Below are 13,542 nucleotides of genomic sequence, written 5' to 3'. Positions count from 1 at the left end.
CAACGTGGAGTCATGGCTCCTTCATGGAAGGGTAATGCAATTACTTTTTGGATCAGAGCCGAGATTAAAATGTCTCGGAAAAGGGCAGGAAAAATTATTCTGCATTCTCAGCATGTCGCCGGAGGGTAAACTGACTAAGCAACAGGAGCCCATAACACTAAAGACATAAATAAATCGAATTATGTGTCAAAGCACAAGGAGATGGGGCATGACTATGCAACTGTCCTATATTTTGTCTGATGCCAGAGCAGAACATTAACTGAAGAGGATTTAGTTGTAAACAATATATGAATAAATGTATGAATGGAGAATAAAAACTAAAATATTTAACCTGTTTCTGTCTTAAAGATTTACTTAACTAACAAAAGTTTAAAGAAATGACCAACTATGTATTTTGTACATATAAAGAAATTATAAATGAGATTTTTCAACACACTGCAAGAATAAATAAATAAAAATGTATAGAATACTTAAATTACCCCATTTTAAACCGTTGTACTATGAGCAGATGAACTGATAACAGGTGAGGGTATAATGATTCTGTAAAAAACAAGCTCCTGCATGACCTTTAAAACCTCTGCATGATCCCAACCATAATGAATATATAGATCTGAGAGAACCAAGGACGGTTGAGTAGACAGTTGAGTAGTGTATCAAGCAAAAATGGGCAACATTTTAACTCACAAAACTGCATTAGTATCTTCAGTTACTATATGATTAAACAAGAAAAGACCAGTCATCAATTACAAATTCAAAATTTGTTTAAATAATAGTTTACAGAAATACAGATTTTTATTGCATTTTTATGTCATAATGTCAAATTTCTGCAAGTGAAAGAATTGTTAGATGTCTGAATTGTACTGAAGATAATTTAGGGGGTTTGCAGCTTTAAATACTGATAATCAATAATATAACTGATGTCCTTTCATATAGCATTATTATTATTATTTATATTATTATTGTTATTATTATTATTATTTATTTTTGTTATTATTATTATTATTATTGTTGTTGTTATTATTGTTATTATTCTTATTGTTATTATTGTTATTACTATTATTATTGTTATTATTATTATTATTATTGTTGTTGTTGTTATTATTGTTATTATTGTTATTATTATTATTGTTATTACTATTATTACTATTATTATTATTATATATATATATTTAATTTTTAAGTGTGCTAGCATAACTACCTTTGCTCCAACAAACCACTATAGTCACTACACTAATGTATTGCTGCAATGGCCCACCAGCCATGTAGAGTGGCAGGGTTTACGGATTGCAGTATAATGCCCATGTACCATGCCATCAGGGAGGTCAGGGGGCATGAAGGCACAAAGGTGGCTTATGACACTCCATTACGGACTGTTTTGCTATAGCAGTAAAAGCTCTTTAAATTTCACCCTCGATGCCAGCTCTCCACTGGCTCATTGTTGTTTGGCATGTGTTGTATGATGTCCATGCCTTTTCGACATCTGCACGCTCTGTGAGGCCGGAACTTTTGATACCCACAGTTTATATGCCAGCATTCTTTGTTCTTCTTTTAGAGGAGCTCAGCTGATTTTAATTTCTCGATTGCTTCTTTTATTTTATTTGTTTCTGTTATTTTGTCCATCTTTTACTTGACTGATCTCTGTTCCACTTTTGTTTGTGGCTCTTTAGCCACAGTAATGTTCTTCCCTGGTTAAGCGTCCTGCTTATTGGATTTAGTCTCTACCTGTATCCAGAGTAAGACTGTTCATGCGTGTAGGAACTTTTCACTGCACAGTCCATGGAGTTGTTTTAGTTCATAAGGTGAGAAAGGTCTGCTCTTATAATCTATTTTTACTTGTGCAGTATTTTCTTTTCAGCTGATACTGCTGGCACATCTTAGAGTAACCTTTCTGAATTTTCCGGGTCACTAAAAACAAAGTGGGAAGCATGTAGCTGCACAGTCCTTTTTTTATTTTTATTTTCCACCTCAAAAAACAAATGGTGATTCTGAGCATGGCAGAAAACAACAGTTTTGGCAGCATTACTTTACCTAATAGGACACAGAAGAGCTTTGGAGACATGTATGGGAAAGACATCCTGGTCCTATGGCCTAAAGGCTGCACCATTATCAGCATTTTATCACTCATGGCACATTTATGAAATTAACGGCACTTTATTGTTAATGTGGTGTAAGACAAGGATTCATTTGGAAAGGCCTTCTCGGGCCTTTTGTCCAACATCAGTAACCGCCCTTAGAAATCTAAATCAGAATCTTTTGACTGAATGGACACAAATTTCCAAAGACCCACATTCACAATTATTTGTACAGTTTTTGTCAGAATTTGTTTGTTTGTTTATTAGGATTTTAACATCTGTTTTACACTTTGGTTACATTCATGATAGGAACGGTAGTTACTAGTTACACAAGGTTATATCGAACACAGTCATGGACAATTTAGTATCACCAATTTACCTCACTTGCATGTCTTTGGACTGTGGGAGGAAACCGGAGCACCCGGAGTAAACCCACGCAGACACGGGAAGAACATGCAAACTCCACACAGAAAGGACCCGGATCGTCCCACCTGAGGATCAAACCCAGGACCGTCTTGCTGTGAGGCGACAGTGCTGAATTAATAAGTATTTGTTTAAAAAACAGATGAATAGAAAACAAATTATTACAGACATAAGTACAGTACTACCTTGTAACTCAATGTCCCTTAAACTCAAAAACTCCACAACCTTCACCTAGAAATTTGTACCCTTAAACTCAACGTTTAACATAAACTCAACATGTCTTTTTTTTTTTTTTTAAATGAGACGAATCTGCATTTGTGTGGACTAACTGTGAAATTACCCTAAAAGCATCCACAAATATCTATGTTTATCTGGATTTTCCGCACTGTCTGCGTGGGTTTACTCCAGGTGCTCCGGTTTCCTCCCACAGTTTAAAAACATGCAGTCAAGTTAATTGGAGACACTGAATTGCCCTATATGTGAGTGTGTGTATGCCTTGCAATGGACTGGCCAGAGTGTCCAGGGTGTTACTGTGTGCCTTGCGCCCACTGAAAAGCTGGGATAGTCTCCAGCATACCCCCCTTTACTGAACAAAATACAGTATTCCAAGATCAAGCATCTCCACGACTAAGAAGCATAAGGAAACAATAAAAAAGTAAGGTAAAATGCAAGTTTTATTGTGTTTAACTGTTTTCAATTTTATTTCAGTTTTTTTATATATTATATTTGTGTTATTTTTAGTGTATACGTGTCAAAAACAACCCCATTATTTTTCATTTGTAGAAAAAATATGTGGTTCAACAGGACCATGGAACACAACAGTTTTCTCAGACATTCTTATGGGAAAAAATACCTTGAAACTCAATGTCTTTTAAACTCTCTGCCACACCCAGAGCCAGTTGACGTTGTTTTAAGGTACCACTGTACTTACTATTGTAGTGCCATTGTTTGAGACATCTATTGTAAGACATTTAATTTGGATATCCTTTTCCAAATGAATTTGGTGTCCAAATAAATATTTTAATTGGAGAAAAAAAAGGCAGGAGTTTGGCAATGCAAAATCATTTTCCTAATTTTATTATTCTTTTTTTTTTTATACTGATCTTGAGTTATTCTGTCTTGGTATAATATACATTAGTTGATAAAATCACATTTTCCTGTAATATATTTCAGTACATCCCAAAATTCTGGTTTTCTTCAATAATAATAATACTAATAATGCGTAACGTGCCAGAACTGCTTGCATGGTAGCAGCTCCATATCATAACACTCTAACCTCTATACTTTAATATGGGTATGATGTTCTCGGACTGTCTTTCTCCGAACACAATGAACTGAAATATTGCCAAAGGGTTCTATTTTTACTCTAAACAGTACAGTGTTTTAATCTGTCTAAGTGCTTATGTGCACATTTTAGAGATGTATCATTGTACTTTTTCGGTCAGCAATTTTTCATAAGGTACATTAGGTATTTGGATGATCTGTTGTCCCTGCTGTTTTAGGTCACCTTAAAACTCTATCTGATTGACTGCCGACTTTATTATTACCTTCCTTATTATTAACGTAGGAGGATGTGTTAAATATTGCGTACTGCACCTTGTTAGGGAAAATCTGTGGTTCCAATTTTATTGTATATTATTTAAATGCACAAATTATTGTAACATAACATTTACATATATACATTTGTAAATATTATGACTTAATAATTTGTTTCTTATTGGTTTAACTTAAAAAATGCTATGTTACTTTGTTAACCAATACTTTTTTATTTCACAGTCATAAGTACAGGTCAAGATACACTGTGTGTGTGTAGATTTAAAATGAATATTTGCATTCAAAGTATTATAAACACTAAAAACTGAAGCAATTAAATACCTTTTGTTCTTTTCTCACTGCATTTAGTGTTAAAGTACATGGCATAATTAAAGTCCAGTGTCTGACTCTCACTGTAAATAAATTATTAAACAAATAAACAAAGGAAAACTTAGTTAAAACTGTAATTCATCAATAACAGTGCTAAACAACTATATATATCTACACTCACTGTCTATTTTATCAGCTCCACTTACCATATAGAAACACTTTGTAGTTCTACAATTACTCACTGTAGTCTATCTGTTTCTCTACATATCTTTTTAGCCTGCTTTCACCCTGTTCTTCAATGGTCAGGACCCCCACAGGACCATTATCAGATCATTATCAGCGCTGCAGTGACAATAACATGGTGGTGGTGTGTTAGTGTGTGTTGTGCTGGTATGAGTGGATCAGACACAGCAGCTCTGCTGGTGTTTTTAAATACCGTGTCCACTCACTGTCCACTCTATTAGACACTCCTATCTAGTTGGTCCACCTTGTAGATGTAAAGTTAGAGACAATCACTCATCTATTGCTGTTGTTTGAGTTGGTCATCTTTGAGATCTTCATCAGAGGTCACAGGACGCTGCCTATGGGGCGCTGTTGGCAGGATATTTTTGGTTGGTGGACTGTTCAGGCAGCGCTGCTGTGTCTGATCCACTCATACCAGCACAACACACACTAACACACCACCACCATGTCAGTATCACTGCAGTGTTGAGAATGAGCCACCACCTAAATAATACCTGCTCTGTAGTGGTCCTGTGAGAGTCCTGACCATTGAAGAACAGCATGAAAGGGGACTAACAAAGCATGCAGAGAAACAGATGGACTATAGTCAGTAATTGTAGAACTACAGAGTGCTTCTATATGGTAAGTGGAGCTGACAAAATAGACAGTGAGTGTAGAAACAAGGAGGTGGTTTTAATGTTATGGCTGATCAGTGTATATACAAAAAGGTCCAAAGGCTATAGTTTTAAGTATTGATTCCTTCTAAAGCAAAAAGCATTTATTCAGGAAACAAGTTCAAACAAGCTTGTACAAACCCTCTTCAAGAAAAAAATAGCTAGTAGCTTGTTTAAATTGCAATTAAAAAAAGATGGTTGGAAAAATAATAAAAACTCTAAAGTTAACTCTAAAGCTAACTTTAAGAAAGACTGCATTTATCCTAAAAACATTATTAAGAAAAAAAATGTACCACTAGCCTTTACTCTAATAACATCCTTTTGTTTAATTGCTGCCTCACTGCAGAGTCTAATGGGTTCTTTTTTAGGTCAGTTGGATGCTGAGATATGTCAAGCCATGCTTATGTAAATGAAATGTCCTTCTTACTAAAATAACAATGCAAAAACGAGAAAGGTCAGGCTGCCAAACAGTGCTAATAAGAGTGTATTAGCATACCAGAACTTTTACTCAGAAAGTAAAAAATACACTCACAAAATGTAAGTTTTCACTGTAAGTCAGTCATCAAGCCATGTCAGGTCATTCAGATGAAAACAAACAGAACCAAGCATAGTATAGATCTCCTACCTGTGAAGTTGGCAGCGGACAGGTAAAGCCAAGTAAGAGCCGGGATAAAGAGCAGGGCCAGGGTGGCAGCCAGGAACTTCCTGCGCCCACGACACATTCCCAGCATTCTTAGCTGCTAGAGAGGCAACGTTCAGGAGGTTGAGGGACCTCTGTTTGGAATGCAGCTCTTTGCTAGGAGGTGCATGGCACTGTCTAAAAAGAAAGATGATAAAAGTGATGTTTTAATATGATGACAAATATTTAATATTATAAGGTGAAGAAAGAGAGATGAATTTAGATGTTTCAACTAGGGCTGGGCGATATGGCTAAAAAACTCATATCTCGATATGCTTTTGAGAAGTGGCGATATACAATACGATACGATATAATGTAAACTTAAAGTACAATGGCAGGCCACTGCCCGTATTTTAGCTTATATTGTTTATAAGTTCTCTTAAAAATACAAAACATTGTAGTTCTGATAAATACTGACTAATAACATTGTTTATATTTTGTATTATTACAGGCTGTATTTGTATTCATATTGACAATATTTATGTTAAACAAACCAGCAGAATCTCACAATCACATTTATACTGTTCGTTTTACTTCAAATTAATGAGCATCAAAAAATCCCATAAAAGTTCAATAGTTGATAATGCTTTGCTATCATTGCAAAATGAAATCGCACGGTAAACAGCAGCACCGTGACCCAGATCAACCATACAGCAGCATAAAATCATAACCGCAGCTTACCTTGGAGGCTAATGAACTAATGAAAACCATCTTAGATCATTTATTCTCTCGGCTGTCGCGGTTGAAAGCTGAAACTGGTAATTCATTCACTTGTACGGTTTTTGTATTGTTTTTATGATTATTTGTTTTATGTAAAGCGTCTTTGAGTATCTTGAAAAGCGCTATATAAATAAAATGTATTATTATTATTATTATCAAAATCTATTAAAATCTGAATTCGAAGCTCTGATTGGTTTATACATCTGAATCTCTTGAACCGGAGTTGTTTTGCCCACAGAGTGAGTTTTCTGATTCGATTCCAATGAATAATTCGTCTGAAAAGAGTCATTTCTGACTCATTGACTCAGTGATTCCGTTTTCATGCTCATACGCGAAGGAAAGCATTCCGCTTAGCACTTTTGTGTTTTAAACGTTCTCAGATGGTAACCTGTGTGGTAACCTGTGTATTATAAAACGGATAGTTCCAGTCCTAAAATCTGATTGGCTGAGCCGCGTTCGAAGTCGCTGTAAAATCCCAGATAAACGCACACCTATGACCACCTCACATCATTCCATATTAATACGCCACTGAAAAGAAAAAGTGAATGTTATGTTCGCCCTCAAGTTGCCTAGCAACACTGTTAACGAACTTCCTGGGGTCGCGGAAGAATGCTTTTTGTAAGTGTTTTTGTAAATAAAAACATTTATAAATTGAACATTGTTGTATTTTATTATATTTTATGTTGACCGCCGTTTTATAAAAGCAATAAGCCACTCGAGACCGTGCGTTACTGCTGTGATTTTATCACGGGGAAAGACGTTTTAGGCACTCTGCTTCACGCCGTGCCAAAACAACCTTCCCCGTGCTAAAATCGCAGTAACGCACGGTCTCTCGTGGCTTATTGCTTTATTATAAAACGGATAGTTCCGGTCCTAAAATCTGATTGGCTGAACCGCGTTCGAAGCCGCTGTAAAATCCCCGATAAACGCACACCTATGACCACCTCTCATCATTCCATATTAATACGCCACTGAATAGAAAAAGTGAATGTTATGTTCGCCCTCAAGTTGCCTAGAAACACTGTTAACGGACTACGTGATTTCGCGGAAGAATGCTTTATTGTAAGTGTTTCTGTAAATAAAAACATTTATTTATTGAACATTGTTGTATTTTATTATATTTTATGTTGACCGCCGTTTTATAAAAGCAATAAGCCATGAGAGGCCGTGCGTTACTGCTATGATTTTATCACGGGGAAAGACGTTTTAGGCACTCTGCTTCGCGTCGTGCCAAAACGACCTTCCCCGTGATAAAATCGCAGTAACGCACTGCCTCTCGTGGCTTATTGCTTTATTCTGTGTTCGTTCACCGACAGTTTTTGGCCTCACATAATTCTCTGACTCACGCAGTGACTGACACTCGTCGTACTCACGCGGGTGCTTTTGCTTTAGGTGGTGAAATAAATGTGATGTGTTGCCACCTTTGTCGTCACAGTATTTTTGCATGTTTTGCAAATTACAGTCTTTTGTTTGGAGTCTGACCTTCTGTATTTGAAAAACTTCCACACTAGTGATGTAGCTCCCCTTTTAGGGAATAGTTCATCCTCAGTGCTAACTCTGGTACTACTCTCTGCATTGGTCACCATTATTTCACTGTTATGCGCTTGAGAGCGAGTGACGCGCGTTTGCTTGCGTCATATCGAATTTACAACTATACCGGTATTATCATGAACAATATTATATCACCCACCCCTAGTTTCAACCATAGCAATTGCTAACAAATGTAAATATTATTTTAAATAAATTACATGTTTCTGTGTGTGACACATTATAAATAAGGCCCTACCTAATTCACGGCTGTGAAATTCGCACCACAGACCACAAAATGAGCTGTTTCACGTTAAATATGCAATTTGATTTGAAATTTGGGGTTTGTGTTTAGCGATTTAACAATATTTATTTGCATAGTGTAGGTGTAGTGTGCTGACAATGTTTGATGTATGTGTTTACATATTGAGTGCATTTTGTCCCTTTGAAGATTCCATAATTAATGAAAAAGTGTGCTTCTCTACACACATGATCATCTCTGTGCTGCATCTCAAAAGAACAAGCCAGTTAAGTATTATTGCAACACCCTATAGTTTGTCTATGTACAGTTTATTTATTTCTTTAAAAACTCAGCAAACTCTAAAGACGCTCGGTCATATTAGCAATCACCTAGTCAAAATGTCCAAGAAGTCTAAAAGCAGCTAAAAACACGACTCTGGGAAACTGAGTTTGGAAAACTCCCAACCAATTCTGTCTGGGGGCGTGTGAAAACACGGACAAGAGTGTTCGTCTTTGAGAGGGAGCTATTAAGGTAGGCTGACTGTGTATTGTAGCTTCTATTTATTCTAAGGATCCTCTCTACGTAAGTAAGAATCCTCTCTAGGTAAGTAGGTAGGTAAGAATCCTCTCTAGGTAAGTAGGTAAGTAAGAATCCTCTCTAGGTAAGTAGGTAGGTAAGAATCCTCTCTGGGTAAATAGGTAAGAAAGAATCCTCTCTAGGTAAGTAGGTAGGTAAGAATCCTCTCTAGGTAAGTAGGTAGGTAAGAATCCTCTCTAGGTAAGTAGGTAGGTAAGAATCCTCTCTAGGTAGGTAGGTAAGTAAGAATGCTCTCTAGGTAAGTATGTAAGAAAGAATCCTCTCTAGGTAAGTAGGTAAGTAAGAATCCTCTCTAGGTAAGTAGGTAGGTAAGAATCCCCTCTAGGTAAGTAGGTAGGTAAGAATCCTCTCTAGGTAAGTAGGTAAGTAAGAATCCTCTGTAGGTAAGTAGTAGGCTCAAGGCAGCTCACTAGGTTTACAGTTTAGAAAGTGCTTTGTCCATCTACACAGTTAGCTCTACGCTGACTAAACACATAGTGTTTAGTACATGCTGTTTTCCTGTTTGGTTTCTTATCCAAACAGATCAAAAGAGAACACTGAAGTGAAATGAAATAATAATTACTCCTACACATGACAAACCAACTGTAACGGAAGTAGCTTATTAGCACATAGGTGTGCGACATTGCAAATCACAGCTGAAATCTACAGAGCCGATTCATACCGCTTGGCACTTCAGACAGGTGGCAGTTGGTTTCATCCCCTTACCTCCAGTGGGAGGAATTCACATTTAGCGCTCAGCCTGGGGCGATGCGGTCTGACAGCTGACAAAACGCCGGCGACTATATTGCTGCTGTTGTCACTGCTGCTGTGTTCCTCCCATTCAGGAGTTCATGCGGTGACTCCTTGGGAATCAGCAGCTATTTCACCTGTATCATTTTATCTGGAAGAAGCGTAAGTAATTCACTTGACCAAGGTGCACTGCGGAGATAGCGGAAGGGCTATAAAAGTGAATGACATGGCTATTAATTTTAGAGCAGAGATGAAGATGAGATGGATGGTGGAAACCAGGGCAGCCCAGAATGATTTGGGGAGAATTTGGGAAGATTAATGGTAAGTATTAGTTGAAGCCCGGAGCATCATTTAAAGCAGTGCTGAAGAATGTTGGTACCAATCTGTAAACAGGGTGCATTTAATGAGATTGTTTACCATGTTTACAAAAAAAATATTTCACACGTACATCCAACTTCTGTGTTATTCACAGCTTTAGAATGATAGCTCAGTGGTTAAGGTACTGGACTAGTAATCAAAAGGTTGCCAGTTCAAGCCTCACCACCACCAAGTTGCCACTTTTGGGCCCCTGAGCAAGGCCCTTAACCCTCAATTGCTCAAAATTGTGTTCAGTCATAATTGTAAGTGGCTTTGGATAAAAGCGTCTGCTAAATGCCGAAAATTTTAATGATTGTTTTTTGTACTTATGAAAGTTCAATTTGCAGTTGATCTGAAGTGTAATCACAACTGCTTTATCTGAGTCAGGGTCATGGTGTGTCACCAATCCATCACAGGGATTCGGCTATTTACTTTCTCTCAGAAATAGCCAATCATGCCTGTGTAGATGCCCAGCAGGTTGATAGTACCATTAAGATTTGAACCTAAATCTTTGCAGGGGTGAGGTAGTGTAATAGGCCACTGTATAATTACATCTACATTTACATTTTCAGCATTTCCACAGATGCTTTTACAATTGTAATACAGATCAAGCAATTGAGGGTTAAGGGCCTTGCTTAGGGTCCGACAGTGGCAACTATGCAAAGGTGGGGACTTAAAAAAAAAAAAAAAAAATTATGCATTTTCTCTCGTTTTCTCCCAATTTAGTGTAGTCAATTTGTCTTTTGCTGCTGGGGGATCCCTGATTGCAGTCGAGGTGGGTATATTGCCACCCACGCCTCCTCTGACCAACGTGCAGCCCTTAGCAGAACCCTTTTCCATCCATGCATTCTGTACAGGCGCCTCTCTATTTGCTGATCAAGGTCTTTACACAGCATTTGAATATCTCACCCACATAGTCCGGTCATCCCGCCCTAGCAGAAACGTGTCTGCTGCAGGCACTGCCAATTATGCCCGCTAGATGGTGCCCAGCCGACCTCTGGTAACGCCGAGTTTCGAACCGAGGAGTTCAGAATCTCGGCACTGGTGTGCCAGTGGAATATCCTGTTGCGCCACCTGGGTGCCCCAGTCCAGTATCTTAACTGCTGAGCTACCTCTGGCCTCTGTATAATTACATTTTGTTTCTGAATATATATTTCCAACAATGTAGTCTACCTTACACTAAAACTTCACATTTAAATTATTTATATAAAGGTTTCGTTAGTAAGATAAGAAGCTTCTTAGTGGTTTAACAGCACAGTTATTCAAGAGTTTGAACCCAGACAATGTCATGATGGTCCACTGCCAGAAGTCCAAGATAGAATAGTGGGAGGAGTAGAATTCAGTCTCCACTATTGATCATAAAACATGTGCCTTTTTTAGGTATCTGTGAGCTTACGTATAAAAAACATTTCAGGCACATTTAGCTTTCCAATGACATTTTATGAGTAGCATTTAAAAAAGGGGCTGTGGCTAGTTTCTTATCTTACATCTCTTGAGGGACTTTTCTTGAATCTCTTAAAACACATACCAGCCCTCGCCTTTCCAGTCTGGTATGTTTTGATTCGTTTTGTAATATAAACTGGAAGTGAACGTGGCTAACGGGATTATGGGCCGGGTGGATAGATGGATGGCTGAATGGATGGATGGATGAAGAAAAAAAGTTTTAGCTAGATGCATGAATCAAATGGATAAACAGTGTTGACTGGCTGGATAGATACACCGATCAGCCATAACATTAAAACCACCTCCTTGTTTCTACACACATTGTCCATTTTATCAGCTCCACTTACCATATAAAAGCACTTTGTAGTTCTACAATTACTGACTGTAGTCCATCTGTTTCTCTGCATGCTTTGTTAGCCCCCTTTTCATGCTGTTCTTCAATGGTCAGGACCCCCACAGGACCCCCACAGAACCACTTCAAAGCAGGTATTATTTAAGTGGTGGATCATTCTCAGCACTGCAGTGACACTGACATGGTGGTGGTGTGTTAGTGTGTGTTGTGCTGGTATGAGTAGATAAGACACAGCAATGCTGACGGAGTTTGTTTGTGAGGTTAAACACCTCAATGTCACTGCTGGACTGAGAATAGTCCACCAACCAAAAAACATCCAGCCAACAGCGATCCGTGGGCAGCGTCTTGTGACCACTGAGGAAGGTCTAGAAGATGACCAACTCAAACAGCAGCAATAGATGAGCGATCGTCTCTGACATTACATCTACAAGATGGACCAACTAGGTAGAGTCTAACAGAGTGGACAGTGAGTGGACACAGTATTTAAAAACTCCAGCAGCGCTGCTGTGTCTGATCCATTCATACCAGCACAACACACACTAACACACTGCAGTGCTGAAAATGATCCACCACCTAAATAATACCTGCTCTGTGGGGGTCCTGTGGGGGTCCCGACCATTGAAGAACATCATGAAAGGGGGCTAACAAAGCAAGTAAAGAAACAGATGGACTACATTCAGTAATTGTAGAACTACAAGGTGCTTCTATATGGTAAGTGGAGCTGATAAAATGAACAGTGTGTGTAGAAACAAGGAGGTGGTTTTAATATTATGGCTGATCAGTGAATACGGGTGGATGGATGGATTTTTGGGTAGATACAGGGTTGGATGGCTGTATGATGAACAGCATGAAAATGTGGGAAATGTACATTTTTAAATCATGGGATTTAAATCAAAATACATGTACTTTAACATTACTTTTCTCTTAGAAAACATGAAACGTGCAATGTATAACTGTAGTCGTTTGAAAAGCCTTTATGAGCAATCAGCCAAACACAATGTGTTTTTTGCTAAGCCACTTTAAACACCTGATCAGATTGTGAAGAGCACTGAGCAGTTTTCCTCTCACCTTAATTAGCTTCCAAACCATGCCCACATGAAAACAGAAGAACGTATAACTAGGTTGTACTGAGCTGTGGCGTCTTAACCAGCATATTAAACCTGTCACTTTTACTCCAATACAACACTTTCACCGGATGAGGTAATTGAAGAAGTCTATTAATCTCTCTCACAGTGAAGAAACGGGGGAATGAGCAAGTTCTTTTTTTTTTTTTTTGGTTTCTGAGTGCAGTTCTGTCAAGCAGCCAAAATGAAAAGCTCAGAGAGGAAGAACCTTCTTCATTTAGGAAATTCTTCAGTCCTGACAATGAGAGTCTCAACTTCTTCACCCTGCCCTGGCTCTATGTATTTCTCTCTGTTTTTTCCAGTGCTCGCCCCCTCCATCCCTGTTCTCGATCATCATCAAGAGGAGCCAATTATGCTGAGAAGAGCACTCAGATGCTGTGCTGGGGAGAAATGGAGCCTAGTTCATCCAGAGAAACATATTGATTATAGATGTAAAGTGGTTCATTTTCCATTATCTCACTTAGACCTTCATTAACATTCTATAGGAGGGTTTCATCAGACACTTTGCTTGCGGGAATA

General features: G+C 38.1%; 1 protein-coding gene across 1 annotated transcript in view; it reads right to left on the bottom strand.

Annotated features, from left to right (window-relative positions):
* Positions 1 to 13,542, bottom strand: part of LOC134324741 (xylosyl- and glucuronyltransferase LARGE1-like) — a 124,044-nt gene that overhangs the window by 71,465 nt on the left and 39,037 nt on the right. The window contains exon 2 of the mRNA XM_063006680.1: positions 5,880 to 6,071. Coding sequence (XP_062862750.1) covers positions 5,880 to 5,985 — 106 coding nt within the window. The 5' untranslated portion in view covers positions 5,986 to 6,071. The remainder of the gene's footprint in view (positions 1 to 5,879; positions 6,072 to 13,542) is intronic.

Source organism: Trichomycterus rosablanca, chromosome 1 (genome assembly GCF_030014385.1).
Source record: "Trichomycterus rosablanca isolate fTriRos1 chromosome 1, fTriRos1.hap1, whole genome shotgun sequence".
NCBI lineage: Eukaryota > Metazoa > Chordata > Actinopteri > Siluriformes > Trichomycteridae > Trichomycterus > Trichomycterus rosablanca.
The sequence above is the reverse complement of the archived record's forward strand: the minus strand, read 5'-3'. Positions and strand labels throughout refer to the sequence as shown.